General features: G+C 38.9%; 1 protein-coding gene across 4 annotated transcripts in view; it reads right to left on the minus strand.

Moving 5' to 3' along the window:
- The window catches only part of SLC25A21 (solute carrier family 25 member 21), a 513974-nt gene that overhangs the window by 41869 nt on the left and 451273 nt on the right, over window positions 1–20832 (minus strand). For all 4 annotated transcript variants that reach the window (XM_036844061.1, XM_036844060.1, XM_036844059.1 and 1 more), the window contains 2 exons: window positions 18790–18849; window positions 15017–15124 (listed from right to left, as the gene is read on the minus strand). In XM_036844061.1, coding sequence (XP_036699956.1) covers window positions 15017–15124; window positions 18790–18849 — 168 coding nt within the window. The remainder of the gene's footprint in view (window positions 1–15016; window positions 15125–18789; window positions 18850–20832) is intronic.

A 20832-nucleotide genomic window follows, 5' to 3' on the forward strand; every position in this document is an offset into this window, starting at 1 on the left:
TGCTGTGATAAATGATAAATCAATGGTGTTGAGAGTACTGGGTTACCTTTAATTTACTTCTTTCCAGCCCTTTGATTGATTACCCAAGGTTGAAATACCTTGCTGCTGGAATCCAGTCAGGGCTACTTTTGGAACTTGCTAAAGAAATCACTGTAGTTTGCCCTGAGTTTTATAATTCATTACAATACAATTACAAGTCACGTGGGTTTTTAAATAAGGTTGAGTGACTGTTTCCTTTTTGGAGGTACAGCACAAAGGCTCTCTCACCCTCTTAAATTTTGAATACTGAATAGTAAATAAGGGGAAACGTTCAGCATTTAATTTTTTTCCCATAAGGCAAGCACTGACATGACACTCGTTTGAAATTTCACTGGAGCAGGTTGCTGGAGTGGTCATGGCAGTCTGATGCACTTACTGACTAAAAGTGTTTTCTTATCATGTGCAATTAAGGCTGTTTCAGCAGAACAGAACAGAACAAATCCAATCAAGGCTTTTCATCCAACTTTGTAGCTATGTAATTAACCTGATACATTTAAATAAGCTTGTTTAGAGAGTAAACCCTATAGCTTTTACTGATAAATGTTTTAAAAACTCTAGCTACAATTCTACACTCAAATTCATCTTTTCATTTAAGAGGATTAATTACAATAAATTACATTAATCCCAAGAAAACTCTTTTTTTGTGACATGAAAAAAACACATGAGAACGTACCTTAAGACAATAAAAGACATTTCATATAGGAAAACCAAAAATTCTCAGAAGGTTAAAGTTCACTCTCTCTGCTACAAAATGGGATTTTTTTGTTTGTGTTATGGCACATTGACTATCAACCCCAGTTATTTATTTTGGTTTTCAAAAGAGACCTGAGGACAAGTTGAGCAGAAGTTCATTTCTGTTGGAAAGACTCTGAAAGTGCTGAGCAAACTCCTAGGCACTGCTCTCTTGCTGTGAGAAAGGCAGTCTAGAGGGCAGAGGCAAGGAAAGGAGGCAGCTCTCCCGGGGATGAAAGAAACTAGGCAGAAGTAAGGCTGCCTGGGTCCAGACTGACCAACACCAGTCCTCCCTGCTTCTAGCCCAAGCTTTCTCTCCATCCTCACCCACTCTGAAGCCCTGAGGGCAGGAGAGATGGGGAGGTCAGAGGCCATCTAGATTCTTCAGCAACAGAGGAACCAATGGCTTTGAATGAAAGTGCAGATTAACATGGCTTTCCCTAAATAAAACAGGTATAAAGATGTGTCTATCATTTAAAAATCTAGGGTGCTAAGTCATCAAAATTTAAAGAGAGGACTTCTATTAGATCTTTTTTTAAATTAATTTTTATTGGAGTACAGTTGATTTACAATGTCGTGTTAGTTTCCGCTGTACAGCGAAGTGCATCAGTTATACATATACATATATCCCCTCTTTTTTAGATTCTTTTCCCATATAGGTCATTACAGAGTATTGAGTAGAGTTCCCTGTGCTAACAGTAGGTTCTTATTAGTTATCTGTTTTATATATAGTAGTGTGTATACGTCAATCCAAATAACATTTACTGATGGCCTATTGCCTGATTTCTACCAGCTTGGATGTTAGGTAGGTACGAAGAAATGTAACACATGGATTTTGACTCAAGTGCCTTGTTGAGTTTGAACTCAGCTGTGAATAATTAAGCAAATCAGGGGGTAGTACAGTAGTTAGAAATAGGGGGTCAGAGCCAGACAGTCCCAAGCTTTGAATCCCAGCAATATCACTTGCTAGCTTAAGCGGGTATTTTATCCTCTGATTTATCCTCACTTTACTCATCTGTAAAATAAGGATAATAATAGAATCTTCCTCATAGGATTGTTGTTGTGATGATAAATAAGTCAATGAACTTTGCCCTATGTAAGCATTTACTATACATTAGCTGTTAGTAATAATGGCAATTATGACGATAATAAAACTAGTTATAATAGTAAAATAACAGGTAATTTCTTTGGTAGTTGAAGGCAATGACAATCAAAAGGTGGAGGCTGATTTGAGGGGGAGGAAGGACATGCATAACTAGCCTCTTCCTGCTCATTCCTTTTGGCTGTGGTTTCCTTTTCCCAGAGCCCTGGACCCTTGTGACATGATCCTTCCTACAGAAGTGCATCCAGAGTGCAAGATCATAGGTCTGCTTTTTCTGGGAGCCAACCATATCCAACTCCTGGGCTAGAGATCTCCTAGGTCATCACCCCAGGGCTTTCCTCTCGGGAGCAGGAGATCCTGTAAAATGGTCTCTTCGCTACCGCTTGGTAAACATCCTCGGTAAGAACTCTTCACTTGGGCTTCCCTGGTGGCGCAGTGGTTGAGAATCTGCCTGCCAATGCAGGGGACACGGGTTCGAGCCCTGGTCTGGGAAGATCCCACATGCCACGGAGCAACTGGGCCCGTGAGCCACAACTACTGAGCCTGCGCGTCTGGAGCCTTTGCTCCGCAACAAGAGAGGCCGCGACAGTGAGAGGCCCGCGCACCGCGATGAAGAGTGGCCCCCGCTCACCGCAGCTGGAGAGGGCCCTCGCACAGAAACGAAGACCCAACACACCCAAAAATAAATTAAAAAAAAAAAAAAAGTAAATTTAAAAAAAAAAAAAAAAAAAAAAAAAAAAAAAAGAACTCTTCACTTGACAGGTCTATGGACTATAGAAGCAAGGCCACCATGTGGGAGCAAAGGTTGGGAAAGGAAAAGCACGCTAACCAGGCCTCCACCTGACACAGTTTATTTATACCCTAGAGAGCATATACATGCATGTTACCAGGTACCTGGAACACAGGAAGTGCTCATCGATGTTAGTCATTATCATAGATACTTGGTACTTTACATATATCATCTTACTTAATCCTCTGAACAAGTGTGTGGGATGAGTATTATCTTTATCCCCATTTGACAGATGAGGAAACTAAAGTTAAGTTACTTGCTCAATATCACAGAGTTAGTGGAAGGTCCAGAGCTCAAACTGAGGCCCCTCAGACTCCAAGTTCATACTTTTATACTCTGCATGGTTCTGCCATCCTATCATATCTGATTGCCTCTCTCAACAACCTGTAATATGGACAGCAGGTGCATTATCCTCATTTTACAGGTGAGGAAACCAAGGATTAAGTAATATTCCTAAGGGAAAAGTACTGGAAAATGGCTTAAGCAGAATTCTACATCTCATCCAGTGGTGCTCTCATGCTTGTTGACTCATTCTTGTTATACACATGCTGTAAGATTTTCAGAGTTTGATAATCCAACTGATACAGGTAACAGATAAATACAAATGTATTTTTCTGGCAACTTGGGGCCTTGAGACAAAGAAAAACCTAAACTCTAATTCCCGTAAGAATTAGAAGTGACCTTTTTGCTTCATTCAGAGACATTGTATCACACACACGTAAGCAAATATTTAATTAGAAAGGCAAAACATGACTTCCACTAGGAAAATATAGAATCATTTTGACTAGATCTCTGTAAACACAAGTTTTACTAAACGTATTTGATTACTGGGCTTCCATTTCAAAACGAAATGGTGACTGATTAGCATCATCAGCCAAATGATTCCAATACTATCCAACCCAGCAGGTCACCCACAAATTCAGTTTCCTTTCAATATTTAGATCCACTCCAATTTTCATACTTAGTTACCAGCTGTGGGCCAAATTGCATTCTAACTTTCCTAGATATACCTTTCATTGATTGCACGAGAGCTGCAAGCATGGAAGAATAAGTGGGTCGGAACATAGCTAATATTGCGATATCACACTGCTCTCCACGTTGATTTAGAAAAATCTTCAGTTCACTGGTACCTGCCGGAAGTATTTCCATTGGAAGGAACTCAAAGTCTACTTTAACTCTGATGTCAGCTATTGCCAATTGTTAATTCTGGGAACTCCATGTTCTTTTATGCATTCATTTATTCAACAAACACCTATTGAGCCCTACTAGGTGCCATGCACTGTGTTAACTATCTAGTACGGTACTTTGTTCATATTTGAGAAGCATAAAAATATTTTTGCTTTGCTTTTTATTTGGAGAGATATACTGAAAAATTTTATATCTACCCATGAGAATATTCTATAATGATTATGAAACATGAAATCGAATTTCTGTAATTGATGAAGCCACTATGGAAAACAGTATGGATGTTTCTCAAAAAACTAAAAATAGAACTACCATATGACCCAGCAATTCCACTCCTGGGCATATATCCAAAAAAATTTAAAAGATACATGCACTCTAATGTTCATAGCAGCACTATTTATAATAGCCAAGATATGGAAGCAATCCGTGTCCATCAACAGACTAATGGATAAAGAAGATGTGGTATACAATGAGAAATCACCTCACGCCTGTCAGAATGGCTAACATCAAAAAACACCACAAATAACAAATGTTAGAGAGGATGTGGAGAAAAAGGAACACTCATAAACTGTTGGTGGGAATATAAATTGGTGCAGCCACTATGGAAAACAATATGGATTTTTCTCAAAAAACTAAAAATTGAACTACCATATGACCTAGCAATTCCACAGCTGGGTATATATCTGAGAAAAACAAAAACACTAATTCGAACAGATACATGCACCCCATGTACATAGCAGCATTACTTAGAATTGCCAAGATATGGAAGCAACCTAAGTGTCCATCAACAGATGAATGCATAAAGAAGATGTGGTGTTTATACACAATGGAATAATAGTCATCCATAAAAAAGAATGAAAACTGATATCACTTATATGTGAAATCTAAAAAATAAAGCAAAATAGTGAATATAGCAAAAAAGAAACAGACTTGTACAGAGAACAATCTAGTGGTTACCAGTGGGGAGAGGGAAGGGGGGAGGGGCAAGATAGAGGTAGGGGATTAAGAAGTAAAAGCTATTTTGTATAAAGTAAATAAGCTACAAGGATATATTGTACAACACAGGGAATATAGTCAACATTTTATAATAATTATAAATGGAGTATAACCTTTAAATATTGTGAATCACTATGTTGTATACCTGTAATTTATATTGTATATCAACTATACCTCAATAAAAAAAAAAATGATGTGCTATATATACACAATGGAATATTACTCAGCCATAAAAAAGAATGACATTTTGCCACTTGCAGCAACGTGGATGGACCTAGAAATTATCATGCTTAGTGAAATAAGTCAGACAGAGAAAGACAAATACTGTATGACATGACTTGTATGTGGAATTTAAAAAATAATACAAATGCATGTGTATAACAAAACAGAAACAGATTCACAGATATAGGAAACAAACAAGTGGGTACCAGTGGGGAGAGGGAAGAGGGAGGGGTGCGTTAGGGGTATGGGATTAAGAGATACAAACTACTGTGTATAAAATACATAAGCAGCAAGGATATATTGTACAGTACAGGGAATTATAGTCATTATCTTATAATAACTTTTAATGGAATATAAACTGTAAAAATACTAAATCTCTATGCTGCCTACCTAAAATATAATGTTATAAATCAACACACTTCAATAAAAAATTCTTTTAAAAATTAAAATCCTTAAGGGGCTTAAATAAAAGCAAAGATCCATTGCCTACACAATGCTCCCAGGCACTACTCTGGGACACTGATTCCTTACTCTCTGAGAGCCCAGAATTACCAACAAATCACCGAGATGACTTATGGCAGCCTCAGCTATTTTTTCTGGAGTTCTTCCATCCAACCACTGACCATAGCTGACTCTGATTACCTTGTGAGATCATGGACAGAGGTTTTAGGCATTGTTCCTTGGGTAAATAGCTATCAGAGCATGGCCAGTAGGCACAAGCGTGGGGTGTGTGTCAGTGGATTTCCTCCCTCTCTAAAGCGAGAGAAAAGCTCTAGGCACACCGTGTCCAAAGACAACACGCTCCACATGCATCCCTTTACTTGCTTCCCATGGCAAGGGGAACTCGGGTGCGTTTTAGAGCCAATGGAATAAGGTGTTGCACTGGATTTCATCACATGACTGGAAAGCAAACCAATGAGACCTTTATACAGTGAAGTGAGTGTCCATATCTGGGCCTTAAGAAAAATACTGCTTTGTTAAGAGGATATCCAGTTGCTACACTTAGGTAGGAAAATACCCTTGCTCATTAGGAGATAGAGCACTTAAGCTCTTCATTCCTTGAAGTCTTGAAGCATTTTCATAAATCTGAATAAAGAAGAAAACTCTTCCTTTTATTTGAGAACAAAATGTAAGTGAAAGAAGAGGAATCGGGCTCAAAATTCCACAGTTACACATCTCTTTTAGCTTAGGTATTTCACTAATTTGTTGTTGCAGTTTATTTTACTAGGGCATGATTAGGGACAAAAAGACATCCAAAATATAATTATATTCTTTCTAGAATTTACATTTGATGAGCAGGCCTATTTTTAAACAGTCTGTGAGTGGAAGATAATTTGCTTTAAACAAACTCTTCCAGATGCTGAGCCACAAAGCTATGTCAACACCAAGTTGCTGTCCAATAACCGCCTGGAGGAACACGGGGCCTCGGGGTGACGGGACGAGACGCTGACCCTCTGCTTTGCCCCCGCACTGCTGGCAGAGCAGGAGGGAAGGTGACTCCACTGTGGACACAGGGGTGACTACTCAGGGGGGACTGGCAACATGGAAGGAGCCTTTGCTTCTTCATGGTTCCAGAAACACTTAACGATTTTCCCTTAAACGTCTTCATTACCCACTTTTCTTTATCCCAGTGAAAACAGTGTGGTTTCTAGAAAGAGACCTCTATGTTAATGCTCAGTTCCTTAGAGCTAATAACTGCGTTAGGTTTTATTTCCCCTATCCATAACATAGAGATAGAGCCACTGACCTTATAGGGATAATGGGAGGATTAGGTATCAGGTGCGTGTGAGCACTGTAAAAGGTGGAAGGAGACAGAGCAGTTAGTTACCAGAGCGATGCGATTGCAGGGCGGTAGTGGCGGCAATCACCAATTATTTTTTCTTTACATAGCCTTGTATTACCTGATTTGTGAAAACAATTACTTCTGTAATTTACAAAAAACTATATAACTTTAAAAAATCAAATAAAGGAAAAAACATGTAAGGCATCTTGCACAGTATCTGGCCTATAGTGGATGTTCTGTAAATGGTAGCTATTATCATTACTTCAAAGTCTCAATTCTGAAAGCAAAAATCTAGGGTTTCTGGCACAGCTGAGTGGAAGACTGAAGTCTATTTTCTGTAAATGATAATAGAGAAGCAACTTGGCTGCTGCCTTAGGTACTGTTGAAAGTTAACTATAGGAATGGATTCATACACATAATTCACTTTTCTGCCTACGAGAATCATAGACTGGAAAGAAATAATTTATGTACTGAACAGCTTCCAGGCAGGATTTCACATGGTAATGCAGGAAAAATTTGAACTTAACTCAATACGTCATCATGAATGTTGACATGCCCTTGAAGCTAGCTTCTCACACGTTCTGAAAACAGAGCCACACATTCACTCTCTATATAACTCAACTTCTCTCTTTCTGGAAAGAGAGGATCGCAAAGTACAGTCCTATTCACTTTGTGTTGTCTCTACATAATATGACTAAGTTTAAGCATTTGTTAATTGCCTATGGAGAAAATAATCACTAAGCTTTGTGATACTGTACATGATCTACCTGGTCTCTATTAGATTATTAAGCTCCCAGGATAGAGTGTGTAGAGCTATATTTAGTGGTGTTATCCAAAACAAGAATCAAACCCTGAACTAATTTTTAAAAAATCCCTATCTTTAAAGATTCTACCATCGATGATACATTTGCTATCAGTTCATTGATCCTTAAGTTTTAATCATAGAGCATAGGTGGAAGACTATTCCCTTCTTGGGCTGAGCATCTTTAAAGACTAAATAGAGGTGAAACAGGCTTTTGCAATTTCCTAAAGGTTTAGTTTCATATTTGGGGGTGAGAATGATTATGTTCATATGTAACATAGATAAAAATGACAGAGTAGAAGGATAACCTGTGCCCCATCCACACATCAGAGGCAAATCCTATAGACCTCAAGGGAAGGAAAACATAACCCGTTAGCCAAATAATAACTCTGAAGTAGATTTCAAAGTGGAGAGAAAAACTGGGAAACAATTCATACAAGATTTTGCTCCTGGGGAGAAATTCACTTTTCCAGGCTAGCAGAGAGCATGCCAGCAAAACATCACTTGGTTTAGCATAATTGATAGGGGACTTCTCATTCTTATAAGTGTACAGAAAAAAACGATGCACCTAGTTAGAAGGGAGCAGGGTCTTACAAGGACAACAAGCTACGAAGTCACACTTTTGGCAGGACTGGGTATACACACCATCTCCAATGGAGAAATCCCTGGGCAAGCCTAGTCCTAAGCCAAAAAGACTACAAACCAGAGCAACACTTTGCTTGGGTTTAGTTTGAAGGATGGGGGGAAATTTGGATCTATCCTGATTTTATCTGAACATGTTTTTATACCCACTGAACCAAACCAGAGCATGACAAAGCTGTGATTACTTTGCTCCCCACAGAAGGTCAAGCGTATTTAAATTAGAGACCGGTTTTCTTTATTCACTGTGAATTTTAAGATGCTGGCCAAGATTCTGGTATTGGAATTGAAGGAAGTGTGGCAGGGATTATAGTCTTTGACTGATATGGTGGTAATTTTAAAAGTGGAGGCAAGACAAGTACACCTATTGAAATACTTTATACAGAAGCTGGAAGGATATAAGGGAAGTATCAATAACCAAATTAACCACAATTTCCTTTACATTTCTAGCATAGTTTAGGGCTAACTGGGAGGGAAGGCATATTTTATGGATAACATACCTCTGACTGGCTAGAAAATCAGTCCTAGACCACAGAGGGGAGAACACAGGCAGCTGGAGCCAGCCGCGTACCTGCCATTCCTGGGAAATCCTGTCAGGAATTTCAGAAGGCCCCAAGAATATAGCACACAGAGCCTTTGCTCTCAGCCAGTACTGCCCTTGGACCCCAGCTAGAGGGGCGCCTTTCTTGGACCCCATGCTTCAGAGGGCCCCATTCTGGCCCATTGCCAGCCATTCCCTCCCCACAGGGCCAAATGGACATCTACCTCCATTCCACAACCTCCTTCTAGACCATGCTCTGTGCACCTGGGACCATGGCAGTCCTTTTGTTCCATCTTTATCACTCTACCATCGCCTCCAAGACTTTAAGTGTGATATTAAGAGTCATATTGACTACTGTTACCCTAGGCTGTCTTCCACTACAGATAACTTCTTGGGAAATTTTCATGTTTAAAGGACCAGCAGACTCACCTCCTCAGGCTGACGAAATAGGAAAACCCACAATTACTGTGTACGAATCCATGGTGGTTCAAATCTAAGGCAGGAAGGTAGAAAGGCTGAGCCACAGACCTGTGGCCTGAGAAACTCCTACTATTGGCGGAGCAGCAAGAGTTATCTCCCTGCAAAATAAGCCTCCGGGGAAACTGCTCTGCTTTTCGTAAAGGTGTTGTCAAGCCATCTGGCCATTCTGCATGCAGCCCATCTAGTTCGTGTTTCACCACAGCTGGCAGCTGTAATTGACTGAAAAGGCTGAAAATGAGCTTCGTTCACAGCCTCCAGGTGGAGTGGCCGCGAAGGCTTGATCAAGAATCCACGTTCAATTTATATGACTATTCTGGAGGAAGAATATCTTGATTGTGGTAGAACTCTTTCCAAAGTGGCTTCAAATGTTTTTAGTTTCCTCTTGAACTTCTGCTGCTATATGCAAGTTATTTATAGCAAACAGGTGCCCAACTACTATTGTTTATGATAACAGACCTGCATCTAAGTTTAAAGATCTTGTCAATAGGCACCGTAACTAGGCTGCCAGCCCTTAAGCCCTGATAAAGAATTCAGGCTGAATGGATTGCATTGGCAGTTGGAATGACCTAAGGCGAACCATTGTTCAGTAAGCTGTTTTTGAGCCCACAACTGGGAGTCGGGTGTGACTGTTCATTGCAGCAATATCTCAAGATAGATCTGTCTCTGGTTAACCTTAAGGATTTATAAGATCAATTTGCATCTAGAAATAGTTACCATTGGTTGAGTGCCTATCATGTACAGGCTCTGTGTTAAGACCTTTGGGTATACTATCACATTTAAATTCTCATAAAAAGCAGGTCATAATAATAACTACTAACACTTACTAAACCACCACTACATGACAGACTGTATTGACAGCTTTATATGCATGTCTCAACTAACCCTATTACACCATTTGATGTGGCCATTACTATTATTTTTCCCTAACAAAAGAGGAAACTGGGCTATGGTCAGACTAGGAAGCAGGGGGCTGTTACAAAGTCAGTAACTTAGATGGCCCTGTGGGGCTTGTGTTTCTATCTCCTTACAGAAATACCTTGTTGTAACGTAGTTGGACTGATCACCATCATTTTACCACAGAGGGAACTGCAAGTAACTTGTTCAAGGCCATACTGTTAGGAAATGGTAAAGAGCTTGATGGGTACATCTCTCCGCAAACCCTTATGGGTTTTTGCTCCCCAAACCAATTGCCTTTCTGTTCTAGACAGCTTTGTTTATATATGTTCTTTGATAATTTGCACATAAGGTTTAAACTCTTTAAGAAATTATAGAGCAGGAAAAAACGGGGGTTCCTGCTACTATAAATGAAGTACTAGAACCGGAATTACGCAAGGTTGAGTCCTAAGATGGGTCAGCAAGTCATTCCCACCTGAATTAGCTGAAAAGATTCTCCCTGAAGTGGGTTTGACCCGGCAGAGCCATTAGAACATTTCTTTTGGATTACTTACTTTTCTTTATACGGTTCTGTATTTTCTAAATTTTCTACAGTGAGCAAGTGTTACCTTCTAATGTAAATGTTCACAGATAATACTGGATACATTCTCATGTTAAACATTCAAATGCACCAAGCTCTTCCCTTAAACTCTTATCTTCCTCTCCTCCTTCCTGCCTCCTTTCCAGAGGCAGCCACAGTGAGAAGTTTGTATGAATTCCTCCAGACTTGCACTGTCTTCTAAGGACATCACCATCCACATGAGGCTACTGAGCGCTTGAAATGTCCTAGTTTAAACTGGAACGTGCTTGTAAGCGTAAAATACACACTAGATTTGAATATCCAGTATGAAAAAAGAGTGTAAAATATCTCATATAATTTGTATATTGATTACATTTTGAAATGATAATATTTTGGATATACTGGGTTAAATAATATATAATTTAATTTCATCTGTTTCTTTTTACCTTTTTACATATAGGTGGCACATGTTATATTTCTATTTTTGGACAGCACTGCTTGAGAGTCTAGACCATTTTTAGTACATCTGTACACTTATATGTACATACAGAAATATATAGTTTTTTTGGTGTCTCCTAACATAAATATGCATTATCTATACATAATTAAAACTTTATACCAGAATTAAAACTTTTTTCTTCAAAAAGGAAGCATAATCTTTAAATGCTTTAGGCATTAAATTAATTCCTAAAACAAAAAAAAATTAATTCCTTTCTTCCTCCCTTTCTCTTCCTCTTCCTCTCCCCGCCACCCCCCCATAGTTCTTGACAACCTACAAAGCCTCAGAGTGAAGAAAGTAATAATTATTCTTCGCCACACAGATGCTGAAGTGAGCACACCTAACATTTTTTTAGATTAATTCAACACAGGTACAGATTAACAAAAGGGTATCCCTTGTTGGATAAAAGGACGTGCTAGTCAATAGACGAAGGCTTTGGAGTTAATGAGTCCTTGACAAAAGACAGAGGAAACAGCTGCTCTTGCCCAAAATGACTGGTAGGTATTTTTAAATGTCTAGATCTGAAATTTGCTATTCTTTTTTTTTTTTTAAACATCTTTATCGGAGTATAATTGCTTTACAATGGTGTGTTAGTTTCTGCTTCATAACAAAGTGAATCAGCTATACATATACATATATCCCCATATTGCCTCCCTCTTGCATCTCCCTCCCACCCTCCCCATCCCACCCCTCTAGGTGGTCACAAACCTGATCTCCCTGTGCTACGCAGCTGTTTCCTACTAGCTAGCTATTTTACGTTTGGTAGTGTATATATGTCCATGCCACTCTCTCACTTTGTCCCAGCTTACCCTTACCCCTCCCCGTATCCTCAAGTCCATTCTCTATGTCTGCGTCTTTATTCCTGTCCTGCCCCTAGGTTCTTCAGAACCTTTTTTTTTTTTTTAGATTCCATATATATGTGTTAGCATACGGTATTTGTTTTTCTCTTTCTGACTTACTTCACTCTGTATGACAGTCTCTAGGTCCATCCACCTCACTACAAATAACTCAATTTCATTTCTTTTTATGGCTGAGTAATATTCCATTGTATATATGTGCCACATCTTCTTTATCCATTCATCTGCTGATGGACACTTAGGTTGCTTCCATGTCCTGGCTACTGTAAATAGAGCTGCAATGAACATTGTGGCACATGACTCTTTTTGAATTATTTTTCAGGGTATTTTCAGGGTATACACCCAGTAGTGGGATTGCTGGGTCATATGGTAGTTCTAATTTTAGTTTTTTGAGGAACCTCCATACTGTTCTCCATAGTGGCTGTATCAATTTACATTCCCACCAACAGCGCAAGAGGGTTCCCTTTTCTCCACACCCTCTCCAGCATTTATTGTTTGTAGAATTTTTGATGATGGCCATTCTGACCGGTGTGAGGTGATACCTCATTGTAGTTTTGATTTGCATTTCTCTAATGATTAGTGATGTTGAGCATCCTTTCATGTGTTTGTTGGCAATCTGTATGTCTTCTTTGGAGAAATGTGTATTTAGGTCTTCTGCCCATTTTTGGATTGGGTTGTTTGTTTTTTTGATATTGAGCTGCATGAGCTGCTTGTATATTTTGGAGATTAATCCTTTGTCAGTTTGAAATTTGCTATTCTTATCACGTCATTCCTTTCACTCAGATTTTTTTGTAATAGGCATAGTCCCATGACCTTATGTTGGGTGACTGACTATGCACTAACTACTTTTGAATTTGATCAATATCGGCACCTTTGACCAATAAAGTGTCACCTCTGATCAGCTACTGAATCCTGATAGTTGCTGGAAACAAAATGCTGACATGTGTGACCTATGTGATCCCTGTTTTATCAAGTTCTGACTAGTTGAAGTAATATGACAAATATTTTATAGGGTACCTAATAGATTTTATTTTGTCTAAGTAAATATCTGACAACGAATCCAGTTCAGTGGACTCTGCAAAAGAAACGACCTCAAACAAGTTCCCTATCCTCCCCCACTTAAAAAAATGGCCGTATATACATAAACAATTTACACAGACCACACTCGTGTCAATGAACTAGGAGCACGTGCACATGTAGCATTCTTGTGTTGGGCCGGAAGGGTGTTTACCATGTTCTAGCAAGGCCTCAGCATGTGCAAAACATTAGCAGCTCTTACATGGCCTCAGTGTAGAACCTCCCTGAGGGCAGAGGAGAGAAAAAGAACATTAGGCATGAGCAGGGGTGCTGTGATACTTCGTTATTTTCATTCCTGTGAGTGCTTCTTGGTGCTCTGTCCCATGTGTGTTCCTCTGCTTACATGCTGTCTTGATAAAGGACTGCAGTTTGAAGGTCTGTGTACTCTTTTGATTACTCCTTGCTGCCCCGAGACAAGCTTCCCAATGGGTAAAAATGGGACACTGAATGGGGAGCCCCAAGTTTTCTTCTAGCTGGTAATTCTCCCAGCCAAATTTTCCTTGAGCAGATTCCATGGGGGCTGTCTTTAATGCTCCATATTGATAGGACATTTGAAAAGTGTTTCTTTTTATTTCTTCCTGGTCCTTGCCATCTTTTCCCATCATTCAAGGAAGAATAGAGAAAAAGCAAAACAGGAACAGAGGCTAGGGCAATACAGGGATTTTCAACCTTTTCTGAAGTGCTATATATCTCTGCAATTAAGACAATCTTTTGAAACTTAAAACAAAAAAAATCTACCTTAATTAAGATTGACATCCTCTGAGTAGATACCATCTGCTGTAGCAGCCCAACCCTGTCCTCCGCAGCTCTTGGCAGGTACAGGTGAGTAGGGGCCCCCTCTCCGTTCCCACACCCCTGCTCAAGAAGCTGCCAGTGAGCTCTCAGGCAGTAGCAGCAGGCAGGAAGTGGGGTGGGAGCGAGGGGGGTCTCCACCCATTAGCAGATGCTTAAGTAGTAAGCAGGGGAACTTTTCTACGGAGAAATTCAGGTTAGCAGATACTCCAAACCAATTTATACCATGTGCTACCCAGTTGTGGAAGTAAATTCAAATGCTAAGAAAGGACCTGGACTGCCAATCCCCTTATCTTTTCCCTACCTTGGGCTTGGTACCCAAAAGAATAAAACAAGAACAGTTGGACTTGGTGGTTTAAAGGGAATTATTCAGCAACTTCAAGGAAGTGAAGGCAGCACAGACCAAGGCAAGCTGTCTTCATGGAACATCATGTACCAGTGACTAAATGTCAAGACCCATCATTGTCCAAGTGGTGACGTCTACACAGGTTTAGTAATATGCTCATTCAGATTTAACCAAAAGACAAGCTTGACAGATTATCAGAATCTTTGGGGGAGGGCAGTGTGTGGAGTCGGGAAAAGCGTGAGGTAATTTTACAAATGACTTCATAATTTTTTTTTTAAAAGCACAGCCATATTATCACCCTAGTGGTTTTTGCTATAGTCTATTCTAGTAAAATGTGAAATAGAAGTTCTGCCAAAAGTACAGAACACATTTCCAAACAAGTCATTATAGATTATATTACAACTCTAAAATAAAAATGTCTAAACATGTGTTTGTCCATTAGACTTTTTTAAAATTAATTTTTATTGGAGTATGGTTGCTTTACGGTGTCCATCAGACTTTAGTGCATTTTTGTTAACGCTTTCCTTGTGAAAGAAATTTTACTTTTTCTTATGCTACTTCCTTAACAATAAGTTACTATGGCTTTAACAAGTGGCTATGGGCTGGGTTCATAATTTGACGTTATATTCTGAAAAATAATTTTTACATTCCATCAACAACAGGAAAACATTAAATGATTACCTCTGTAAATTTGTTCCGATTGGCTTGCAAGCCAACTTTTACTACCTCAAAAGGGTTGACCACAATGGCTTCTGTTAGTCCAGATCCCAATCCAGCAATGGCAAAGGTCTAGAAAAATTAAGTCAATCAATATTTTAAAACAAGTCATCATGTGTATGGGGTTAAACATCCTATTCATTACACTATGCAGCTGAATGTTACAATGAAAATGGAGAAACTCACATAAATGCACCATATACCATTACTAAACAGCTTTAGATCTTGATTAGATGCTGACAATTCATGAAGAAGAAATTACAGAAGCCACAAACCACATCCTAACAATTCAAAATAAAATGTCAAAGCCCCATCAACAATGACTTTGTCCTTTAATGAAAAGAAAGGTTGTTTTACTTATTTAAGGTGGATACTAAAACATCTGCACATGTAACAACTAAAAGAGAGTTTGACTCATAAAAGGAGAGCTTCATTTTTGAACATGTACTTATATACATTTATTGAGCATATAAGAAATTCAAGGAGGAGAACCACAAATAAAATGCTTATAAAAAGCTAAATTTCAGGTAACCAAACAGTATAGCCAAAAATATTTAAATGTCTAGCCATATTCTTAGAGTCATTATTCTAGGAAATTAAGAAACAAAAAAAAAACAGTTTAAAATTAATCCTTTATCTGTCTTTTTAAACTGATAATTGCCCTATTCTTCTAGACCTAGAAGCTGAGGAATAAAAGTTGAGGTCAGAGATAAATAGGTTGTCTTGAAGGGCTCAGATAAAATCTAGAACATTTATCAAAAGGTGGCTGTGTATCAGGTTCTTATTTGTTATCTGTTAAGAACTTCTGCAGTAGGAAAGAACAACTTTCTAGAATTTTCCACTGAGTAGAATGCTTAAAGGATTTTCAGAAACTTTGTATCAAAAATAACCACAACTATTAAAACACACACACACACACACACACACACACACACACAAATACACACAGCAGGAAAACAAAATGAAACAAAGCCTCAAACCTTCAAAACAGATGCTGGAAAAAATAATTCTTGGGTGCTGAAGCTCTAATTCCAGGGGAAGAGGTAATACTGTATACAACTAGGAGAAGAAAAAAAGTCAATGAGGAGTAAAGAAGAGAAGCTCTTATCCGGAGTCTCTAATTTCTTCAAAGTAGGAGACTAAAAGAGAAAAGGGAGAAAGGAATGTTCTGTAACCTTAGAAGGGGAGTCAAGGTGGAACCAGGGCAGGATCCAGAGCCAGGAGGTCTGGGTTTAGGTTCTGGTTTTGCCACTTTATTGGCTGTGTGACCAGAGATGCCATGTACAGTAGTCTGGGCACAAAGGTGCATGTGGAGGCTGAAATCAGCCTGCACCCTACTTGCCAAGCCAGAAAGGCATCAGTCAGGAGAAAGGGGCACCTTTTCATAATCCACACAAAAACGCCGTGTGTGTTAGCTGCAGCTCTGTGTTTAAATCACTGAGTCTTTTTAAAGAAGATGTGGTACATATATTCAGTGGAATATTACTCAGACATTAAAAAGAATGAAATAATGTCATCTGCAGCAACATGGATGGACATGGAGATGATCATACTAAGTGAAGTAAGTCGGACAGAGAAAGACAAATGTCATATGACATCACTTACACACGGAATCTTAAATAAATGATACAAATGAACTTATTTACAAAACAGAAACAGACTTAGAGAATGAATTTATGGTTATGGGGGGGGGAAGGTTAGGGGCAGGGGATAGATTGGGAGTTTGGGATTGACATGTACACACTGCTATATTTAAAATAAAATGCCTTTCCATGAAAAAAAAATCACCGAATCTTTTATAAGCCACTGTTTTCTCATCTGTAAAATGGAGACAACAATATCTAATCTTTGATTTAATAAGGTTATTATGAGGGTCAAAATAATGTGTGAAAGCCTTTTGTAAAGTGCTGTACAAAACCATTGTTACAGTTGCACCACGAGGAAGAATGGGAATGGATACAGATTCTAGGAGAGAGGGAATAACTAATGATGTTTTCCTTTCATGCCCCTTTATTACAATTTTAAACATATTTGTATAGGGTAACAGCCAAAATATTTTATTGATTTACCTCAGACTTCCATCATGGAATCCAAAGGCAGAAAAAAAAAAAAAATACTAGTCCCAAACTCTTCTGACTGAAAAAGCTAAAATCCAGATGTCCAGGTTTTTATTACTATATGCAATCTTCCAAGTAATTCACTTTTTTGTTCTTCTATAAAACTCAGCTACATTTGCTGTCAGAACTAGTGTTCAGCAGTCCCTTGTCAAAAGAATTGATCAGCTATCAGCAGGTCACGTTACTCAGATTGTTCTAGAGACCAGTGGTAACCGTTGGGTTCCCAGCCTCCCAGGCTTTTCATGTGAGAGCACCAGGGGACATTTAATGGCTGTTTAAGTGTCTAGCTGTATCAAAAAGAAACGGTAATAAATGAGTTCAAGAAAGGAGAAAAACTGTATACAGTTTGCATGAATTCGGTGAGAGGAGCTGAAGTAGCCAAATGCTTTTCTGCTTGAATTCTCAAGACAGAAGTGCAGTCTCTCACATGGTACCAATGCTCGACACAGGATCAGCCACGGCCCTCTGGAAACGGTATTTTACTGTCCTTTGCTAGGAAGTTTTTAATCCTCTCTTTAACAAGATGTTTTCAAAGTGAAGGGAGACAGTCAGGGAAGACACTGAGGAATTAAAAAAAAATCTCAGCTAATTTCAGGACTCATGCTACCACTTCTCCTTCCATGAGAGGCTGCTTCACAGCCCCCTTGTTTAAGCAGGAGGCTGGACCAGAGGTTTCTTTGTCACGAAACAAAGTGACACTATTAGGTTTCTTAATTGGATCCTTCCTAGAAAGGGAGTATGTATGATTTTTTTAAATAGCAGTTACTTCTCCTTAATGAATCTTTAGAAATAAAGTAATGAAGGAGTTGAAGCTCAGAACTCTGCCCCTCTGGCTGAGTTCTAAGGTGCATTCCAGCAGGTAAACTGGGGGATTTTCCTGGAGGTTGGAAGGCACATTGCCAATTGGAGGGCCACTGCAGATTTAGTTTAGTTTTGTTTTGTTTTGCTTTGCAGGTTCGGGGGAGAAATTAGTGCATTGGCTCTCTCTGGGGCTCTCGCTGCACGCATATTGATAGAACCTATTTGGTCAATATAATTTAACTTGTTTTGTGAAAAGCAGCGAAATCACGAAGAAGGAAAGGAGTGGCATCGGCCAATGTTCAAATCACCAAAATGTCTTTCATGTAATAGTTGAGATGTGTCGTTGTAAGATCACTATTCTCCCCACCTATAAAGGGCCCCTCAGCCTGCATCTGACCACAGAGTGACCTGAAGTCCTATACTTAATACAGCTTGAGCAAAAGCTGGAAAAGTGACCTGTTAGGAAATAATTTTAGGTACAGTGACTTTCACATAAATAGATATGTGCAGTATGTATGTAAACATATGCATGTTTTGGCTTCAAAAGAGTCTTTGACAAATGTCCTCTTTATGTTCTTGACCATATCTCATATGGGCCTTTCCACACATATCATTATTATCATAAATTCATCACTGGGAGCTATAAAATAGCCAAATTGTGAGTTATTAGGAAGATGGCTTTCAACAAGTAGCTGAACATTGAATAACTCGAATTCATATTTTAGTAGCTGAGCTTGGGGAATCAAAAGGGTTTTTGTTTCCAGATTTTGCTGTATGAAATAACACACACGCTTAAGTATAATAAATACTCTCACTTACCAATGCTGGTGACAGTGACACATATCCTAGCAATTTCTTGTACTGCTCAAAGGTGAAAAACTGTGAAACAAAACCAAACCCAGAGATTTATAACAATTTCCTGCAACAAACCTTTTAATTGACTCAGATTTCTTTAGTAAATCATTATATTCACCAGCATTCTAAAAAATGATAAACCATCAAACACAGTTTTTAATCCAGTCTTGGGTAGTTGCTATTGAATCTTACTTGAACATTCACATTTTCAAATGCAGCTATAATAACCTACAGAAGAGCTGATGGAATCCTTTATAGCAGTAAATGAACCATACAGCTTCCATTTACCATGACCATTTTCAGTTTCCCCAGACATCAATAGACTCCTTTTTTATGGCAGTGATTCAAAATTATAGGCATAGAGACCTGAAATCTTTGGTCTCCTATGTTTTCTCTATGGCCTGCTTCCCCAGTGAATGCCCAATTTTTTAACCCTTGTAAAAGACATCCACTTCTCAGCTTTAACTCGCATTTATACTGCTGTGTATCTCTACTGTTCCATGGGATTTCTAAACACTCAATGATGATGGAGATGCCATGATAAACTAGGGAAGGACCCAACAAGGACATCTAGTCCATCCCCTGCCTGAAAGTAAGACTGTCTTCAACCTCAGTGAAGAAAGAGAGCTGCTTATTCCTCCCTTAAAAATCTGATGATGATGAAGATTTTGTTGGTTCCTTCAGTAGATGATGTTTAATATAATTTTCTCTGTAAATGGATTTTTAAGGAGGCAAATCTAATCAATCACTTTGTATAATATGTTCCAAATAAAGTTTTCTCCTCTCTTTCTATATTACACATTTTGGACAATGATCTGCTTGAACATGATGGTTTACTCCTGGGGTACTCTTGTTAGGTAGCTACCAACATCACTGATAAAACACACTCTTAGGTCCTACTGGGGTCTGATTCTCAAGACCTCAGAAATGGCCTGGGTATTTTATGGTCTTACATGTCTTCTATTCTATTACTTTATAACCCAGTACTATGGGGCAAGAAATAAATATAGACTTGAGAGCCAAATAATATTCTGTTGTTAGAAAGAGGTAGTTCCATGTAAACATGGCTCTCATGAGTCTTTGGGCAGTTCCAGAGTCATTGCATCACCAGATAGATTGATTCTCTTAAAGACTCAGGAACTATTTTTGTGCTATGTTCCTTCAGATCAACTATGGATGTAGATTTCTGTAGAACAGGAATTCATTCATTCACTCATTCAACAAATACTCCTTGGTTCTACGCACTGGGGATGCAGCAGTAAACAAAGAGAAACCCCTGCCTTTGTGGTCTAACATTCCAGTGGATGGTGATAACCCTGAAACTATCCTAGTGTTCAAATAGTACCACCAGGAGCCACAACAGGTTTGATGAGAGATGCACTAGAAACGATTAAAAGGAAAAGGGTTACGATCTTGGGTTTAAAAAATAATTTGTTTTTTCCTCCTTTTCATGGTCATCATGGTAACTATTCTTTGATAATCAACCTGCGTGGAATTTGACACAAGCAGTCCTAGGTTTGAATCCTGACTTAGCTATGGAAGCATAGCTTGACCTTTCTAACACTCAAGAACACAAAACTTCTAGAGTAGTCCTTAAATAAGAGAACTTGAGTAAGATTTCTTGACATGCCTGGCACATAGGAGACTTTCAGAAAATCTCAGTTTCCATTTCCTTTCTTCACTTTGGATACTAAAGGAACCATAGATCCCTTATTTACATGTATCATTCATGAGAGCCCGCTGTGGTCTAGGAAACATGCTAAGGCCTTTGGATGTGCTACTGCATTTAATCCATACAACATCACCAGGTAACAGGTTAGAGTACAACCATGATTCCCACTTGTAGATACCTGTCCTGCAGCTAGTGAATGGAAGGATTGAGATTTCTCCCTAAGTCTACCTCCAAAGCCGGGGTATGCTCTTAACCACTACACTGTACTGCTCACTGCTGAGCCATGATTTTTACTGGTTTGGGAAGAGGTTCTCTGTGCTAGAGTTTTCTTTCTG

This window comes from Balaenoptera musculus, chromosome 2 (genome assembly GCF_009873245.2).
Source record: "Balaenoptera musculus isolate JJ_BM4_2016_0621 chromosome 2, mBalMus1.pri.v3, whole genome shotgun sequence".
Lineage (NCBI taxonomy): Eukaryota > Metazoa > Chordata > Mammalia > Artiodactyla > Balaenopteridae > Balaenoptera > Balaenoptera musculus.